Source organism: Brassica napus, chromosome A3 (genome assembly GCF_020379485.1).
Source record: "Brassica napus cultivar Da-Ae chromosome A3, Da-Ae, whole genome shotgun sequence".
NCBI classification, from domain to species: Eukaryota; Viridiplantae; Streptophyta; class Magnoliopsida; order Brassicales; family Brassicaceae; genus Brassica; species Brassica napus.
Genome location: NC_063436.1, coordinates 13,682,282 through 13,702,132, shown reverse-complemented (window position 1 = coordinate 13,702,132; position 19,851 = coordinate 13,682,282). Strand labels below are relative to the sequence as shown.

General features: G+C 31.9%; 2 protein-coding genes and 1 long non-coding RNA gene across 7 annotated transcripts; 1 reads left to right on the top strand and 2 right to left on the bottom strand.

Annotated features, from left to right (window-relative positions):
- Positions 1–2,975: 2,975 nt before the first annotated feature.
- Positions 2,976–6,962, bottom strand: LOC106438753 (cysteine-rich receptor-like protein kinase 40). 4 transcript variants are annotated; one of them, XM_048776070.1, is made up of 7 exons: positions 6,082–6,962; positions 5,871–5,993; positions 5,674–5,795; positions 5,386–5,593; positions 3,629–3,866; positions 3,416–3,551; positions 2,976–3,340 (listed from the first exon to the last, which is right to left on the bottom strand). In XM_048776070.1, the coding sequence occupies exons 1-7, from the start codon at positions 6,914–6,916 to the stop codon at positions 3,107–3,109; spliced, it is 1,896 nt and encodes a 631-aa protein (XP_048632027.1). In that variant the 5' UTR covers positions 6,917–6,962; the 3' UTR covers positions 2,976–3,106. The 4 variants fall into 4 exon arrangements, 3 of the variants coding, with proteins under 3 accessions (XP_048632027.1, XP_048632026.1, XP_048632025.1); XM_048776069.1 differs by having other exon boundaries at positions 5,674–5,807; positions 6,082–6,961; XR_007338176.1 differs by having other exon boundaries at positions 3,023–3,340; positions 3,416–3,565; positions 5,674–5,807; positions 6,082–6,961.
- Positions 6,963–10,294: 3,332 nt separating this feature from the next.
- LOC125606922 (putative cysteine-rich receptor-like protein kinase 39) lies at positions 10,295–15,146 on the bottom strand. Its single transcript, XM_048776067.1, has 7 exons — positions 14,179–15,146; positions 13,420–13,542; positions 13,205–13,338; positions 12,915–13,122; positions 12,596–12,833; positions 12,377–12,515; positions 10,295–10,909 (listed from the first exon to the last, which is right to left on the bottom strand). Exons 1-7 carry the CDS (start codon positions 15,002–15,004, stop codon positions 10,628–10,630), a joined length of 1,950 nt encoding a protein of 649 aa, XP_048632024.1. The 5' UTR covers positions 15,005–15,146; the 3' UTR covers positions 10,295–10,627.
- A 208-nt stretch (positions 15,147–15,354) lies between these two features.
- Positions 15,355–17,376, top strand: LOC106372634. Of its 2 annotated transcripts, XR_007338175.1 has the most exons (6): positions 15,355–15,918; positions 16,065–16,114; positions 16,212–16,259; positions 16,411–16,526; positions 16,610–16,763; positions 16,851–17,376. It is a non-coding gene; the product is annotated as an uncharacterized LOC106372634 (long non-coding RNA). The 2 variants fall into 2 exon arrangements; XR_001274767.3 differs by having other exon boundaries at positions 16,212–16,526.
- The last annotated feature ends 2,475 nt before the right edge of the window (positions 17,377–19,851 follow it).

Here is a 19,851-nt window from a genome sequence, read left to right as displayed (position 1 = left end):
TATATAGGTGTTAAGAAGTAGTTATCCATACATCTTTTTCAAAAAAACTTTTCGTAAAAAATTGAAGTTTGAATATTCTCAAAATGGAGCTATGTGGCTAAAAGTAAGGTTAGCAGCTAAAAGGTAGGTTAATTTTCTAAGCAAGTAAAACACATTTATTGATCGTTTACATGTTTCATAGAACACCATCCAAACATGGAAAGTCTAAAATCTAGATTCATAATATTCCAACCGTAATCTAGCTTACAATCAAGTAAGACTACTCATTTAAAGCCAAGGAAATCCAAATAATTGTCACTAATATTTCAAAACTATATGATAGAATAGTAGGGAAAATGAAACTAAGAAAAATCTTTAGATTAAAGCAAGAAACTACAAGAGACTAAGGTTCAAGCAAGAGAAATCTAAAAAAAAAAAAAGAGAAACTATGCGTAGCTTAGGGTTTTTCTTGTCTTAAAATACTTACTTATAGGTAAAAGTGGAGCTGGTTCGACCCAACAAACAATCCACCAAAGATAAAAACTGTAAAAACAGATTGGTCAATGTTGGTTAACTTGTCTTTAGCAAGGGACTGATCAATCTTGAGGATGAGATCGATCGATCTCTTTACATCTTTGGATTGGATAGACGGATATCAAGCACTCGATCGGTTGATCTCTTCTGCTCCTCAAATATGCATCCCAACACAAGATTGGCTGATCCATATGACTTGATCGGCTGATGTCTGTCATATTTCGAACACTCCCAACCTTGGATCTGGATCTTCATTTTCATGATTGATCTCTTTGGACGCCGAAAAAAGAAAACATTCCATTAACATCTTTTATCTTATTTTTGATCCATAACTTCCCATTTCGGGTGTAGTTAATGAAAATCTCTTATTTTTATGATTTCTTCACGTCAACTGGATCTTTTTCTTTATTTGGTTTTTCTTAAACTTTTACACTTATGTCTTCAATACATTTTTCATTAGCATGTTCTTCTAGAACCTTTTTATTTTGCTCTCCCAATTTCTATTTTTTTCAAAAAATTTTATCTTTAGAACTTGCTGGTCTCCCCCTCTTTAGTTAATTGTTGAACCCTAGATTCATTTATTATGTTACCATCAGTTTGTTTATCAGGAACAACAACTCTTGATGGAACATTTTGGCAGGTAGATATCACTTTGTTATCAATCTTCTATCTGTGAACACATCTGGTAACTGGTTTGTCAACTTTTGCAAATGTATAATTTTATGAACTTCCTGCTCATGCTGATTCTTAGAGGGATCATGGTGTAGCAAAGACGGTGTACACCATGTAATCTCTTTAAAAATTTCTTAGAGGTATCAAGTTCTTCTGCCGCCGGAGCATGTGTCCACTATGTGTTTCACGTTTCTCAGTTAAAGTTGGCAGTAGGACAACAAGAGCAAAGCAATGTTTTTCCACCAGGATGTATTACTGCAGTTGATGAGGAAGTCTAACCGGAGGATGTGTTGGAGAAACGCTATAATTCCACGGGAGAGTTGGAGCTTTTGATCAAATGGCGTAAAAAATCTATTTTGGATCATTCTTGGATGTTATATCAAGAGTTCATCACTAGTTTTCCTTCCTACCAGCTTGAGGGCAAGCTGAATTTCGTTGGGGGAAGTATTGATAGATACAAGGCATATTATCGAAAGAGGAAGGGAAAAGGAGGATTAGAAGTGGAGAATGAAGAGAGTTGAGGAACAATTGAAGTATTGAGAATAAGAGAGGAATGGTGAACCTTCTATTTCAAATGGAGTCTTTGCAGTTACGGATGAAGATAGTATAAATAGAGTCTGTAATTCATTCTATTGGTTTATGCTTTGTATATTGTAAACTCTCAGACGTTATGAGTCTTGAGCTACCAGTCGCTATGAGACTGACGAGAATGGTGAACTCGCTATGAGAGTAAGCCAGCATCATACTATGATATATTGTGTTTTTGGCACATTATGTGTATGTTTTACTAATAGTTTTCAAGGTTTTATCGAGTCTTTTTAGTCATTCTCGAGTCATAACAGGTCTGGAATTGCATTGGATGGAAAATGGACCAGCTAGAGGAAAAGAAGAGAGAAAAGTATGATTTGGGATCTTTTACGCGGAACAGCCAAGCGGAGCAGCCTGAATGCATGTTCCAGCGAAAGAGAATAAAAAGGAAGTTTCCAATTATTCCGGGATTTGCCCTAGATTTCCTATTTCTTTCCTATAGCCGCCTGTGGCTCCTATATATATTGTTCCTTATTTGCTATTTTAGACCTACCTTAGTTTTTACGCAAGAAAGACCTAGAGAAGCTTGATTTGGCGATTTGGTATTGTAAGGGAGACGGCTTCATCTAGAGAAGATTATCATGAACCCTCTTGTTACTTGATCTATATTTTGCAGTGTTATTCAGAAATCATGCTTCTCTATTCTTGTGTAATATCTGAGTAGTCACCGAGTTAGTTTAGGGTTCTTAGGGTTTGGATTCGTGAGCTAAGTTTAAATAAGTTATCTTAAGATTGTCTACATTCATATCTGTTCTTATTGCTTGCATCATACTGATCACTTAGTGCATGAGCTAGGGTTAATCAATTTAGCTAGCCGTTGATTGATAACTTGATATGATTTGAATGAGCCTTGCATCCCTAGTCAGCGAGAGTAGATACTAGAGTGCATAGTGAACTCATCGGACTTGACCTCTAAGGCTTGCTTGCGTGTCTTGATCCAAACGAGAGTTTAGGTATCAAGACCGACTTGCAAAGAAATCGATACCATGAGATCCTATTCTACATGACTGATCCGAGTTTAGGCTTGCCGATTAACTAAACTTGAATAATAGCTTGGCTTACGAACTCCTTACCTGAAGAAGAAACCCTAGACTAGCGCCTTAAATCAATTCAAAAACAATTTAATCTTGTTGCTTGTTCTTTATGTTATTTTCATACTCTAAACCCCACTTCGTTTTAACTTAATTCTGATCCCATAGAGATAAAGTGTAAACTGGTCCTCTGAAATTGAATATAAACATATTACAACTACACTGTTAACTTGACAGTAGATAAAGATCCAATTTTAGTGTATCATACTACAAAGCTGTAACCGTCTTTAGCTTTACAATATCTAAAGTCTATCAGAAAAACTCTTTGTGTAATCAGGAGCCTTAGGTGATGGAATGGTGATTGTCTCACTGCCAAGCCAAACCATTACAGAGCTCATGGTTGGTCTCTTTGATGCATCCTCTTGAACACACAACAAACCAGTCTGGATATATTTAATGATCTGAACATTCGGATTTTCTACCAATAAAGGATCAATTATAACAACAGGCCTTCCTTCAGACCATCTCTTCCATACCTGAACCAAAACTATAAGTTATATTCTTACTTTCTACATAGGATTGAAGATACGTGAAGACATAAAGAAACTTACAAAAGCTGCAATTCCTTCTTCAAAGCTATTATTTCTTTGACCAGTTATCATCTCTAGAAGCACAACACCGAAGCTATATACATCACATTTAGCTGAGATTTGCCCATGATTCAGGTACTCAGGAGCCATATATCCACTGCATATATGCAACTATAATAACGTTAATTGTTGGTGAGCAGTATGTGTCTTCAAAGTTTATTGATATGCTTTTACCGGGTTCCAGCTATTTGTTGTGTTTCAGCTCGAGTCTCGTCGGCATCAAACAGCCTCGCTGTCCCAAAATCTGCAACTTTTGGGTTCATCTCTGCATCTAAAAGGATGTTGCTTGCCTTCAAGTCTCGGTGAATAATCTTCAGCTGAGAATCTTCATGGAGATAAACAAGACCTCGAGCAATTCCTTCTATAATTTTAAACCTCACATCCCATGTAAGAAGCGAACGCTTTTCCTCATCTACAGATTTGAAAGAAACATTTTTATTGCTAAGAGCCTATTAGAGTTTATGAAAAGAAACATCTTTCACAAAGCCGGTCCTATTCAAAAACATTTACAATCCAAAAGAATAAAAAATAAAATATATTTTGTTTTCAATTTCATTATTGTTTTATATAATATAAAATTTTCAGTAATTCATTAACTGCTATTATACACTAATTTTCCAAAAAACAAATTTGCTGTATTTAATATTTAAGATTATATAAATAATAAATTAACATATAAGTATTTTCTTATAAAAAGGATATGGCTCTTGTATACTATAGAGCTCCATTATAATAATTCATATAAATGGGTTCTAGTCCGGCAGTGCCGACTGAGTATAAGGGACGGACCAATACAATTTTTTATCAGAAATTTTTGTATTTTATCTATTAAAATAAAAGCTATGACTTAGTTCATGTGTGATTTTTTATTTGGACCACCTCTTAGAAAGTTGTTTAAATTATATTTTGTATAAATGTATGAATTATTTTAAATTATTCTAAAATAAAAAATCAAATAGAAATTCCTATATTTTCTCTGAAATTATATATGAATAAAAAAATTTCATATTTTTTTATTTACGATATAAATATATTATTCATTTTTCATTAAAATAAACCTTTTAAATATTTAATTAATTTCGTATTTATTTAGATAAATGTATATTTCAGTTTTCACCTAATATGTTTTATAAAATATTTGTTAATTTCGTGTTTATTTAAAACTTAAATGTATATATAATTTTAAATTAAAAAAAACTTTTTAAATATCTAATTAATTTTTTAATTATAACTAAAATCATGTAAAATTTTATATTAAATTTGTGATATTAATTTAATATAAAACTTTTCAATTAAAATTTTGATCCTTAACCAATAATATATTTCAATTCAGAATTTTGTATCACATAATATAAAATATGCTATCAGGAAAAATTAAAAAAAATTTATTGTATGTAGACTATAAAATTGTAGTATTTTAAAATATTATATTAAAAAATTTGTAATATTGTAAATATTACAATTAGTCACGTAAAGCAAATAATTATGTGTGTACAAATAAAAATAATCACCCGCACGGTAGTGCGGGTCGAGATCTAGTTTAAATTACATTTATAATATCAAGTTTATATATATATATATATAATGTAAAATGATTTTACTTTTTACAAAAGTTTAAAAGAAAGAACGTTTAGATTCGAGGCAGAGATCACGGGAAAAGATGTATCCAATGAATGATTCCGATTTGTTCCCTTGTGTTAAAGAGCTGACAAGAGGTTGATTGAGTCAATAGACCTCTTGGCCAGCCAAATAAGGGACATCCCCAAATAAGCCAAGGGGTGGAGCAGTTTCTGTGAATTGCGTTGGGGAAATCATTATTTATTTTTATTTTTAAAAATGCTAATAATTATAGGTCTATTTTATTTTTATTTTTGCATTAAGGTCTATCATAGTACTGAGCCGGCTCTGGCTCCGATCATTCGAAGTCTTACCGAAGATAAAGCGGTCAAGACTTGAATGCGGAACAAACTCGTAGACAAGAATCTCTTCATCTCCTTCATTACAGAAACCAAGCAGCTTAACCAGATTCTTATGTTGGAGTCTTGTCAAGAGTGAAACCTCATTCTTAAACTCTATATCTCCTTCTGAACCTCTGGTTAATCTCTTCACTGCTATCTCTTTCCCGTTAAGTAGTTTCCCCTGAAATCGTTACGTTCTCAAAATGTGTTACTCATCCATACCAAGATCTAAATAATAATATTACAAAAATATGTTATTACCTTATAAACAGTACCAAATCCACCTTGCCCAAGCTTATTTTCAGGCGAAAATACAGCCGTTGCCGATAAGATCATACCAAGATCATACCGTAACATAAATTGACCATCTGAATCAGTGTATTCTGCACCACCAACTAAAATGAAAATAAATAAGTCATCAGAAAGGTTGACTGAAGCAAGAAAAAAGGTGCACTTACCATTTTTTCCGTTGTTTATTTTTAACCTCCGAGCTATGACTTTGTAGAAACCAATAAATACCAAAAGATGAATGAAAGTAAGAACCACAATTATCGTGATAATTCCTCTATTCATGCTTCTTCCTGAAAAGTTTAAACCTTTGTTATTAGTCTTAGAACCTCTTTATCATACTTACAAAATTTTGTTAATGCTGTAACTCATTTGTTTTACCTTTCTTATCTGGTATAGAGCTCCCTTTTTCCTGAGGCGGAGGTCGAGGAAGTGCCGGAACTCTTGTAACATTCAGAAAAGCACCATGGAAAGGATATAGATCCCATCTGAAATAACAGCTTGGAAAAGTAGCTATGCCCCCTATTCTTCCCAGAAACTGTTCTCTAAAGTATTTCAAACAAGCTTCCAAACATTGCTTGCAGCCTTGAGAAGTTATGTCGGGTGTGCATTGCATCAGCATGTAAACATTCGGAAACGCTGTGAACTCGGCGTACGAGGCACTATAGTACTTATGTGCCGAGGAGGCATGAGCTTTTGTGGCAGCCTCGAGGGTCCTATTAACTGTGTATTCCCATTCTAGCATGAAAAGGGTCATGTTTATCAATGGCCTGATATGATATGGACTCATCCGTATATTAGGAGGACTAATCTCGAGGTTCCCAAAAGAGTGGTTTGAGGAACGTACGAGACAAGAAACAAGCTCTTCATCGTCACCGCCCCAAACGAACGAGTCCATGATGTTTGGACAATCCCTTTGTGTTTCCAGGCTCAATCTTTCGAGACAACTGAGACAAACTTTTGGCTTGAAGCCTCTTGCACAGAGGCCAAGAGCGTAGACTCTGTTGGGATATTGGCCGAGTGAAGCATTGTAGAATCCGCCGTTAGCAAGGACTTTATTAGTAAGAGTAGAGAAGAGATTTTTGCGATTCTGAGCGTAGCTGTTGTTGCCGGCTAGGCTTCCGTAACACTTGGCGCCATTAACAACTTCGAGGGTTTGAAGGACAAAAAGAAGAGAAGAAGCTAGGATGATCATCAAAGCTGAGAATTTGCCCATATTTTTTTTATGTAAGATAGCAAATGTTTTATTTTCTTGTACTTCTTCGAGGACTAATAACATTGTTACATTTATAGAGCTCTTTCTTTACTGAGATCCTCAAATAGTATTTACTAAGAGTTAAAACAATTGGTTTAGAATTTAGTAATTAGAGTTTAGAATTAAATATTTAGGAATTGAGGTTAGAATAAAATTTAATGTTTGAAGTACTTAATCATTTTATCATGAGCAATTCTCTTAGATAACCAGAAAATGACCAATAGTCTTTTTTATTTTAAAAATTTTAATATTTATTTTTTTAATTTGAAATTTTATCCTCAAAACCCACCGCTTAACTCTAAACCCTAAACCTTAGGATATATATGTATATTTATGTTTTAATAAAACTTCTTTCAGTTATTTTTCTCTTCGAAAACTATTTTTGTAAAAATAAATTAAAAAAAGCTATCCTCGAAAATTTAATCTATAATTAGTAAATACTATTTTAGAGATTTTTTTTCTCTAAAATACTATTTTATGATAACCTCCACAAAATGTGATATTTTGGAGACTTACCCTTACTGATAGGGAAAGAATGTGTTGATTATTAAACAGAACGGATATATCTTATATGGACACCAAAAACTGAAATTTGTTCGTGATGCCAAATAATATCTGATATTTTGTTTTTTTTTTTTAAATAGCTTTTTGTCTAAATGTGTAAGATACAATCGCTTAAAAAATATTAAAATTTGTGTTATGTATTTTATTCACAGTTTGATGACGTATTTAAAACAGGTGCGTACGTTTTGGTCAAGTTCTTCTGGTATGTAAATTACCAAATTGCTGGATTTTGGTGGTAGTCTTTCCACCGTAAAGAAAACGTTCATGTTTTTTTTTCTGTATTCACCGTAAAGAAGACGTTCATGTTCTTTTTTTTTTCTCTATCCACCGTAAACAAAACGTTCATGTTATTAGTTTTTCTGTTAAAAAAAATTATTGAAATGAATTTGAATGGATATTTTATTTAGGAGGTATAGGTTCATTTACGTGCATTTTGGATAACGTTTACTATGTTGGGAAATAAGAATGTATAACCATATAAAATTATAATTGGACATATTATGTATAACCATAAAAAAAAATTATAATTGAACATATGAACTATATGGTTTGGATATGCAATATATTTTTATGTACTATATTATCTATGTTTCCCTAAACAATTTCAAAATTGATTCATTTTTAATCAATTTTTTTTCTCATTTCTTCTTTTTCCTTCCTATTTAATTTGATGTATATTTTCTTTACCAACATAATTTAACCAAATAATAATATTAGAATAAATCATACATATTTTTTACATCGGAGTCATATCTTGGGTCATGGTATACAGGGCGGTAAGAAGAACAGCTTTCACGTCGTTTGTTTGTCGTCTATCATTACAGCGGATCTCTTATGCTTTGTCTCTCTCTAGTTCTTCCGGAAGTCGGTGGCGGTCCTTTCCGAAAGTGTCACCTTGTTTAGGTTGCTTTCCTCTTTTCGTTGACACCGGAAAGTGGCTTACAAGTCTCAGTCAACTACTTCTCGGTTCTCGATAGGCAGTGAACGTATTTCCGGTTTGATCGTTCTGTGTTGCTTTGTGTAAACATTCGGTTGATATGGACATCCCAATTCCACTGGTGTTTCACTTGTCCATTTGAATACTCGGAGTAAGATTTCATTCATGGGGCGCACCATTTTTTTAGAGATTAGTCTGGGTCTTTCCATGAGCCTGAGATAACTCTAAGGTGAAACAAAAAAAAACACAATAACCATAAATTGAATTGTTTATATGAATTCTTCAAACGCAATAATTTTATAGTTTACAAGTTGTAACTTAATTAGTTGTTTAAGACTTTCATAGTATTTTCTGCTTTTTATTGTATTTGCGTTTGATATTTGACGAATAACATATGCGTAAAATAACATATTTTAAGAATATTTTGTATTTAACTAATAGATTATGAATTGAATATTCTTATGTCTTTCTATTTAAAATTGAAAGTAATTAAATAATTGATTAATTATCTAGTAAATTTATTTACACATATGATAATTTTATATATTCATTTATGTTAACATTTAAACATTTGTTATTAGTTATACATATGATAAATGAACTACTGAATATTAAAAGAAAGCATTGATATATGTTTTTATTATGTTAGATTTCAAAGTTAATTTTAAAACATAAGTTTATATGTAATTTAATTCAAATATATACAAATTAAAAATGGACTTTACAAAAATAGAATTTTTTGAGTTTTATTATTAGGGTAATAAACGGTAACCCATTTAAAGTTTGACACACAAGCATATGTCGGTATTTTTTTCTTTTTTTATACGGGTCAAAATTTAGTTTTCATAAAAAAAATTATTAAATATGTCGTTTGGAACTGTTGTTATTTGTTTTATAATTTTATAATACTGTTATTCATGTGCTTTTTTCAAAAATATTGATATAATCATTAAAAAAATTATACATAATTTATTTTATCATCAGTTTTTAATGAAAAATAATGTATTCTTGTTACATTTGTGACAAAACATTCTTGATTTATAATAATCAAATAGAATAACATATTCAAAAAATGCCCAAATTTTGTTTGTATAGACTTATATGTTCCCTAATCATACACTAAATTCTTTACTCTATGCATTATTCTTTGCATTATTAAATCAATACAAACATCCAATGTCCATTAAAAATATAGCAAATCACGATAAAATACGTGATATCTTCTCCTATTATATATGTATATATATATAATACTTATATAAAGAATCATATATAAGCTGCATATTTTTTTATCTCTCCAAATTTTAAAATATGTTTATTTGTTAAATTAATTATTTTTTACTAAATTTTTAAAATAAAATATTTTTATAATGAAATATTTCTGTTTTAAATTTTGAAGTTCTAGAATAGTGCTTAATTGATTTAATGATAAATTTTATATATTCATAATCTGATTTTCCGTGATTTCCTTAATGCATGAAGCTCATTATTCATAAGTTTTACACTGTATTTACTTTTCTACATAGATATAGGAAAACAAACTTTCCCCTTTCGCCTTAGCTTAATTTTATTTTCACAGAGTTGCTGTATAACATTGGTCTATGTGTATTTGATTTATTTATATTACTTTTATTGATGTGAACTTTATTATAAGGTAATTAAAAGGTTAAAACTTTGAGCTATCACTGAGAGAGTTGGATTGGCCTCATGGTGTCTCTCGGCGGACTTGAACACGAGATCGACATATCCCATGTTATGGATTGGTCGATCCCGTGTGTCGTGGAGTAATAATCTCATGAGTTGGATTCTAGGACATTGAGTTGCGAACATGATCAATGTATATATATTTTCTTATATTGATTATCTCATGAGTTGGATTCTACGAAACATAACGATAAGAAGAAAAAACAGATCCACATGTTAGAACTTGTTGATACGTGAAACTTCACGAAGCCGGCTGACCATGATCAACCACTGCATTGTTGCAAAACAACGACCAAAAATCCCTGTTCAGCTTCTGCCATTGCAATCTTTTCTTTGTAGAGGTTTCTAGAACTTAGGATTGCATCTATTTATACTTTTGCTACTCTTTCTCAGTTCAATACAATTAGAACTTTAGGTACTACGTTAAAAACGACATATAAATTAACAATTTGCAACTCAACGACAACTCAACGACAACTCAACTCCGTCAAGACATTGCTCATTGACGTAGTACCATCTTCAGATTGGGAACGACTCGCTGTGAAAGCAGGAGCCTTAGGTAAAGGAATGGTGATGGTCTCACTGCCAAGCCAAAGTATTACAGTGCTCATGGTTGGTCTCTTTGTTGGGTTTTGTTGAGCACACAACAGACCAGTCTGGATCAGCTTAATGATCTCGCTACTCGGTTTCTTTACCAATAAAGGATCAATTATGATCTCAGGCTTTCCTTCAACCCATCTCTTCCATGACTGAACCAAAGAAAATATCTATCTTATTAAAACTCAATACAAAATTGGAGTGTTTGGAGACTTGAATAGGACTATTAAAAAAATTTGGAGTGTTTGGAAACATGAATTGTAGTCTTTAAAAAAAAGTTAATTTTGTTTGGAAACAAAGATAGTATTATTAAGAAAAAAAGTAATGGGCTTATGTTATTAAGAAAATTAAAAGTCCATCATATTATAAGAAACTTTCTATCTGCCAAATTTAAAATATACGAAAATTGGTCAATCTAATTGCCTAAAACTTTTTCTTTTCTAAACTAACCATATAACAAAATTTAAACTTTATACACATATTTCAAATCAAAATAATAATTTAAAGTTAATTTATATCAAAAATTGATTAAAAAATAATACATATATTCAAAAATAGATTTTTACTAAACTATTTTTCAATAACCATTATAAAAAAATGTTGTCAATATATATAATAAAAATACAATACAAAGCCCAATTTGAAATACCAACTCAAATTATGGTTTTTATATTTCATATTAAGTTTTAAAAATATAATATATGTAATTATTTATATGATGGTACATATAAAATATTATTAATTATATGATTACTTATATGATGGTACGTATAAAATACGATTAATTATATGATGACAGTATACGATATATAATAATGAATAGGGATGGGATTTCGGGCACCCATACGGGTTTGATTCTGATCGGTTTGTGTTTCGGGTTTTCGGGGTCAAAGATTTAAGTCCTGTTAGGGTGTTTCTAAATTGTGGTTTGAGTTTGATTCAGATCTTTGCGGGTTTGGTTCGCGTTTGAACAACCCATTTTAATTATTTTTAAAGTTTTAAATCATTATCTATTTTAAATTTCTCAAAATCTATAAATAAAATAATATATTACCTATAAATTTGAATAACATATGTCAGAATACCTAAGCTTAACATATCAATTGGCTTGATTTAAAATTTTGGATACGGAATCAATAATTATTTTAAGTATTTTTGGTGATTTGAGTATACTTTAACTATTGCAGATATTTACTTTTGACTATCTATATATATTTTTTCAAGTATTTAAACCAATTTAAAAGTATCATTCTTAATGTTTTATATACGTTAAATCTAAAAATAATTAATATATATATAAGTATATAAATCTATTTTTATATAAATTTGGATACCCGAATACTTCGGTTCGGATAAAATTTGGTTCTCTAAATAACAAAATTTTGAATAATTCGAATATTTAATTAATTTATGTTCGGGTTTGGTACTATATTTTCGGATCGGTATTGGTTTTGTTCTTTGGATTAATTTTGTAAAACCCTAATAATTACATGAAAAATAAATGTCAACATATTTTTCAAAATATATACCTGCGCGCCTGCGCGGGTCAAAATCTAGTATATTCTTATTTTAGGATACCAGAGGAAGGACCAAGAAGACTAATATGAGAAGAAACTTACAAAAGCTACAATTCCTTCTCCCACAAAGCTATTATTTCTTCGACCACTTATCATCTCTAGAAGCACCACACCGAAGCTATATACATCACATTTAGCTGAGATTTGCCCATGATTCAGGTATTCAGGAGCCATATATCCACTGCATATATGCAACTATAATAACGTTAATTGATGGTGAGCATATTTATTAGTCTTCAAAATTGATTGATATGTTTTTACCGGGTTCCAGCTATTCGTTGAGTTTCAGCTCGAGTCTCATCGGTGTCAAACAGTCTCGCTGTCCCAAAATCTGCAACCTTAGGGTTCATCTCTGCATCTAAAAGGATGTTGCTTGCCTTCAAGTCTCGGTGAATAATCTTCAGCTGAGAATCTTCATGGAGATAAACAAGACCTCGAGCAATTCCTTCTATAATTTTAAACCTCACTTCCCATGTAAGAAGCTCACGCTTCTCTTCATCTACAGATTTTTTTTTAAACATTTTTATTGGTAAGAGTTTCTAAAAACTATCAAAAGTGCAGCTGTCTTGCAAAGTCTTACCGAAGATAAAGCGGTCAAGACTTGAGTTAGGGACAAACTCGTAGACAAGAATCTCCTCATCTCCTTCATTACAGAAACCAAGAAGCTTAACCAGATTCTTATGCTGGAGTCTTGTCAAGAGTGAAACCTCATTCTTAAACTCCACACCTCCTTCTGAACCTCTGGTTAATCTCTTCACAGCTATCTCTTTCCCGTTTAGCAATATCCCCTGAAATTTGTGTCTCAAGATTTGTTACTCATCCAAGACCAAGATCCCTCACTAGTATTATTAGAAAAGTTGTTATCAATACCTTATAAACCGTACCAAATCCACCTTGGCCAAGCTTATTTTCAGGCGAAAAGTCAGCCGTTGCCAATATGATCATACTAAGATCAAACCTTAACATAAAATGGCCATCCGAATCTGAGTATTCTAAAGTGCAACCTAAAACGAAAAGAAATAATTAAGTCTCAGTACTCTCTACAATATAAGGTTGACTGAAGCAAGATATAAAGGTGCACTTACCATTTATTCCGTTATTTAATTTTCTCCTCCGGTCTTTTGCTTTGTAGAAACCAATAGATATCAAAAGATTAATGAAAGTAAAAACCACAATTATCGTGATAATTCCCCTATGCATGCTTCTTCCTGAAAATTTCAACCCTTTAGTCTTAGAACCTCTATACCATTAGAAATTCTATAAATTAGTATTTTCGAATTAATAAAAATGATAAATTAGTAATTTCTCCAATTCTTAGATTAGAATAAAATATGACACAATTCGATAATTAGATAAGATAATAAAATATAAAAAAAATATTTTCTTATAAATATATGATCCCAATATTTACATAAACTAATAATTAATGTGTATAATATTTATATAATTATTAACAAAACATTGTGAAGTTTGTTTTTATTCATAGTGGAGTCAACTTTAAATTTTTAGAACATTTTAAAATATTTTTATGTTATTAAATGCATATAAATTTAAATACATATTTTTATACACCAAATAATTGAATAAAACAATTGGAAATTTGTTTATGTAAAATTTAATCAATATAGTATACTGTAAAATCAATTTTTCATAAAAATATATTTGAAAATATATAAATCTAAAAAAAATCGTACAATAATAACTATATAAATTAACAAAACAGTATAATTCTAACATTATTAATTTATAGAATTTTTTTTGACGAAATGTTTTCAAATTTTTAATCTTTAGAGTTCTTACTTTACTTACAAAACTTTGACAAAGCTCAAACTCATTTGCTTTACCTTTCTTTTCTGGTACAGAGCTTCCCTTTTTCGGAGCCTGAAGTAGAGGAAGTGCAGGAACTCTTGTAACATTACCAAAAGCACCATAGAAAGAATATAGATCCCATCTGAATAAACAGCTCGGAAAACTAGCCATGCCCCCTGTTTTTCCGCGAAACTGTTCTCTAAAGTATTTCACACTATCTTCTAAACATTGTTTGCAATCTTGAGAAGTTATGTCGGGTGTGCATTGCATCATCATGTAAACATTTGGAAATTCTGTGAACTGGGCGTGTACGGCACTATAGTACTTGTGCATCGAGGAAGTATCAGCTTTTGTGGCAGCCACGAGGGTGTTATTAACCGTGTATTCCCACTGTTGCATGAAAAGGGTCATGTTTACAGATTGGGCGAAATGATTTGGACTTGGCCCTATTACAGGAGGTTCAAGCTCGAGGTTCCCAAAAGAGTGGTTTGAGGAACGTACAAGACAAGAAACGCGGTCTCCATCGTCACTGTCCCATATGAACGACTCCATGATGCTTCCACAACCCGTTTGTGTTTCCAGAGTTAATTTTTCAACACAGCTGATACAAGGTTTTGGCTCGTAGCCTCTTGCGCAGAGGCCAAGAACGTAAACCTTGTTAGGATATTGGCCGAGAGAAGAGTTGTAGACTCCGCCGTTAGTGACAACATTATTAGCAAGAGTAGAGAAGAGATTGTCGCGATTCCGAGCGTAGCTGCTGTTGCTGTTGGAGCTTCCGTAACATTTGGCACCATTAACAACTTCGAGGACAGTGAGAAGAGACGAAGCGAGGATGATGATCAAAGCAGGGAAACTCCCCATATCTTATTTTTTGTGTAAAACAGCAAATGTTTTTATTAGAACTTTCTTATATTTATATAGGGATCTTTCTTTATTCCATGGTAGGGATGAGAAAACGTGTATTGTTTGATTTTCAAAGATGAAAGAATGTGTTTATTATTAAAACAGAATGGATATGTATTATATGGACACCAAAACCTTTAGTGTTTCGTGTATATAAAAAATCGAAACTTACTATCTGATATTTTTGTTTTAAATAAAGTCTGTCTTTCTCTTAATGTGCAAATTGACGGAAGGCTTAACTAAATATTAAAAAATTATGTTATGTATTTTATTCACTGTTTGACGTATTCAAAACGGATGCGTATCTATACTATACTAAAAGTTGCATATCCTGAGTCCTAAAGCTATCCACGTAGGCAAATTTAATCAACCAATGAGAAAGTTTAATTTTGCCATATCACCATTGCTGATATAGATTGAACTTTCGTGTGGGTTTATGAAAATTATCAGTCTGGCCCACCCCACCCAGCCCATGAAGAGGAAAAACAGAGAAACATGTATCGTTGTTTCAAGCTTCGAGTCTCTTGACTCTTCCACTTCGTCTTCTGCGATTTGATTTGTTTTTGCATAACCTTCTCAATCATTAATCAATAATGATCTTAAAACAATCCTTGAATGTTTCTTTTCACCTCCCTTGATCCTTCTCTTATATAAATATATATGTCTTAATCTAAATCAAAACCTATTCTGAAGAAGTTACATCTATGGCCATGCAATCCACCGGAATTCTAAGCTCAGCCGCCGTCGAAGCTACTTCACCATTGAATCATCATCATCCAGGTTCTTACCAGGTTACAGCTATCACCGTTTTCAACCCTCCGAGAATCTCCGGTAAAAAAATCAATTCCCGTGACGGAGAGATTGTGAAGAAGGTGGGTCAATCAGTTTGAATCATACTGATATAAATGATTATGCTAACCTGTTTCCGTTATGGATCTTTTGTTAGAACTACAAGAGTTTTTTCTTAAATCCAGTTATGGATCTTTTGTTAACAGATGATATACATATTTAAACTCAGATTTCAAGTGAAGATGTTGGTTTTCTGAAGAAGATATGCTTTTGTGTGAGGTATAATTCACTTATAAACTTCATCATATATGGATAAGATTTGAGATTTTGTATTTGTGCTTAGATGTGACATTTAATCTCATGTGTGATTTTATAGGCACAACGAGTGTTAGATGGACAGAGATACAAAGATGGGTTCAGGCAGGTAGATGATTATTTTCTTTGTTCTGTTTCTATTGACCATAGGAAATGAAAGGAAGAAGCCTTTTATTGGGTCCTTCTCATGCAAAAGGAATCGTCCATCAGAAAACGTAAGAGCTATATATGAATTGGCTTCTTTATCTGCTTAATTTTAGTGTGGACAGTGGTGTTGATGCGTGAGTCTTAGTGTTCGAATATGCAACCGAATCGAGGTTAAGCAGCCTAACTCTGTCATCCGTAAAGTGTGCTAGAGTACAACTTATCAAGAACGGTAAGAAGGTTATGCTGTGACCAATTTACTAAACGTGGATTAGTTTTGTGAAATGTTGAATCATCTTCTGTTAATGTCTGCAGGAGGAGTTCTTTATTTCTGGATTTGGTCGTAAGGATCATGCTGTGGGAGATATTCCTGTATGTTGCTCTCTCGCGAGTAACAACACCGGAGGGTCTAAAAATACTAGATGATACGGAGGGTGCAAGAAAGAGATTTTCGGTGATCTCAGGCCACGTAAGTCCAAGCTATCCTAATCTAATGACAAAGGTTCTAACCAATTACAAATATATAGCATCCATAAATCTACTCTGTTCGATACAGGAAGCATCTAAGGAGATCAGTCCAATTACGAACTTATCCTAAGACGGCTGCGATGTCCAGATATCAGTGGAGTCAAAATACATTTTAAAAATAATCGATGGACCAAGGAGAGGTATAAACTGCAGAAAGTAACTTCAGGACCACTGTGTCTTCTTTGCATTTGTTTTTGTCTAAGTATTTTGGTAAGATAAAAACAATTTAATACGTTTCCATGTGTTCTACCGCAGACAAAGAAGTTTCAATATTATGGCTGACGGCCTTGAGAACAATAATGTTACTTTTGAGGAGGTAGACTATAATTTAGTTTTGGTATTCATCAGTACTTCGTTGATCTTGAGTTCGAGTTTAGATCATAACAGGCTCAGAGCCTCAGACTGTCTGTGTTAGTGTGTTTGATAATGTTGCAAACTTAGATGAGAAGCTACACTCTTGGGCAACACGTCTTTCATATGTTCATGCCCTGCTACTCTGTCTGAAATCTCCTGCCTAAAGGTAGATATGAAATGAACAAATAAAAACATTAAGATGTTTAAAGTACCCTTATAAATTCCCTTGACAAGCACGGAAGCCAACACTGCTGCTCCTTCTCTGTCCCGCCAAACCTAATTAACATGTCAAAATATATTGTCTACTACTTGATATTCAGAATATACGAAAATATTTACGCACCCGAGCTTAAACCATATTCCCTTAATATATTCCATTCCCGACCTATACAGTTCATAGTTTATTGTTAGATTGCACCAAAAAAAAAGCAATATACATACCAATCAATAATTAGTAAACCAATCCATCTCCAAATCAAAAACTCAAATTCACATACCAAAAAAATAAAATCAGCATTAACATACCAATACGTTTCCATGTGTTATACGTTATTTATATATTTAAACGTTTTTTATTTGTAATAGACTTTCTCCGATGATTGATCAAAGAAATAAAATTATACTTTCTCGGATGAATTTCTAGATATTAGAGACAGGCGAGAGTCTTTCAGAAAAATTCTAGAAACCAGAAAAAAAAAAGATTTTTCCATATAGCGTAGCGATCAAACATGAGTTATGAAAATAATCGAAGGAGACACCTGCTTAAACCCCATTTGCTTATATCGAGTGATATCCAACACAATACTAGATGGCTACTCACAGACGTGATTAGAGGCAAAAAAATGCATGCGCATATGAGAAGGTCATATTTGTTTTGTTGCGGTCCCATGCAAAACCACGTAACTCATATTTTAAGAAACATAACTTATAAAATAACAAAACGTTTTTCATATCTATCGTTCATCCTTCGTAAAAAAAAATAAATATGCCACTTCAGCCATGAATTCTATAAAATTAACTCAGTTAAAAGTCATGCGAAGCATAGCAATGACCCAATTCGTTAAGAAAAATATTTTTTACGAGCAATTAAAGATGATTAAAGGTTATTCTTATAATAGAGGTCTTTTCTCTTCTACCCTTATCAATAAGAAAAATCACATATTATTGATACACTAATCGAAGCCGATCAATTTAAAGACTACAACAAGAACGCGACACCAAGACTGAACGTCGATCTCATCATCACTGATCTAAATCGTACTAATAGGCCTCCAAAAACTGAAGAAGAAAACGATACATGCATAGTATGTTTCGGAGATTACAACAACGGAAACAATCTTTGCTCTCTTACTTATGGTCATGATTTCTAATTCACATGCATTATCAGTGGCATGCATAAACTAAATATGCCAATTCTACAATGTTCAAGTATTATCTACGTTGCAAACATCATCAGCTTTTCCTGCTGCAGAGAAACAACATGAACAAATACCCAAAATAGAAAACCCGTTAAAATGATATGTCCGAACCCGGCGCGTAGCGCCGGCATACCACTAGTTATTCTAATGTGTTTTTGTCTTTGAAAAGTACTATTCTGATATGTTGGAATTTAATTATACGTTTTGGTCAACTCTTTTTATGTCAATTGCAAATTGCTGGATTTCTGTGGTAGTCTTTTCTCGATCTTTTCTTTATCCACCGTAAAGAAAACGTTCATGCTTTAATTCTCTGCAAAAAGTAATTCTAATAATGATTTTGGTTGTATATATATTTAGGAGGTGTGATTTGTTTACTAATAAAAATGTTTATGAATAGCCAAAAATTATTAAAATATCATAGTAGAAATACTCAAACTCTACCAAATAGAGCATTTAGAGTGAAATGCTCTAAATAAAATGTTTGAATCGAAATTAATGTACTCCCTAAGGCTTACACCAGATACTCAACTTTACCCCCTGAAAAATAAATAATATATATTATATACTATAATTAAATTCTTGTACATAAACCATAAGTCTTAAATCCTTATTTGTGAAACATAAACCCTATGCTCTACACGTTTCCCATAAACAACATATAACGTTGAAATTTCACTAAAATAAAACATATTATGTAATATATTGATCAAAAAGCAATCAATTTAAAAATAAGAAAATTGCAATGTACAACCATAAAAATTATAGTTCAACATATCAACCACATGGTTATAATATACAGTGTATTTTTTATGTAATATTACTATATCTACACCTAATTAATCTTGTCTTTGATTTATTTTTGATTTTTTCTTCTCTTCTTCTCTCATTTTATTTGACCTATCTTTTCTTTACCAATAGAACTTAGTCAATTAATAATATCTGAATAAAACATAAATTTTCTTACATACACTGTCTTTTAATTTTTAAATGGATATATAAATTGTTATTGACAAGAATATTTTATTTCATTCTACGTTATTCTTATAAATAATACATATTACAAAAATTATCTTTCTACATTTGAGTTTTCTTGTATTTTGTAATCATATAAACGGTTCTACTTACAAAGAAGAAATAGAATAGTATTATATAGTAAACAGGAAAACGCTCATTTCATACTCAACATATCGCGATATGTTCAATTCATACCCAACTTATATGGCCGTGCCAAAACATATCTGAACTTATATGGTCTTG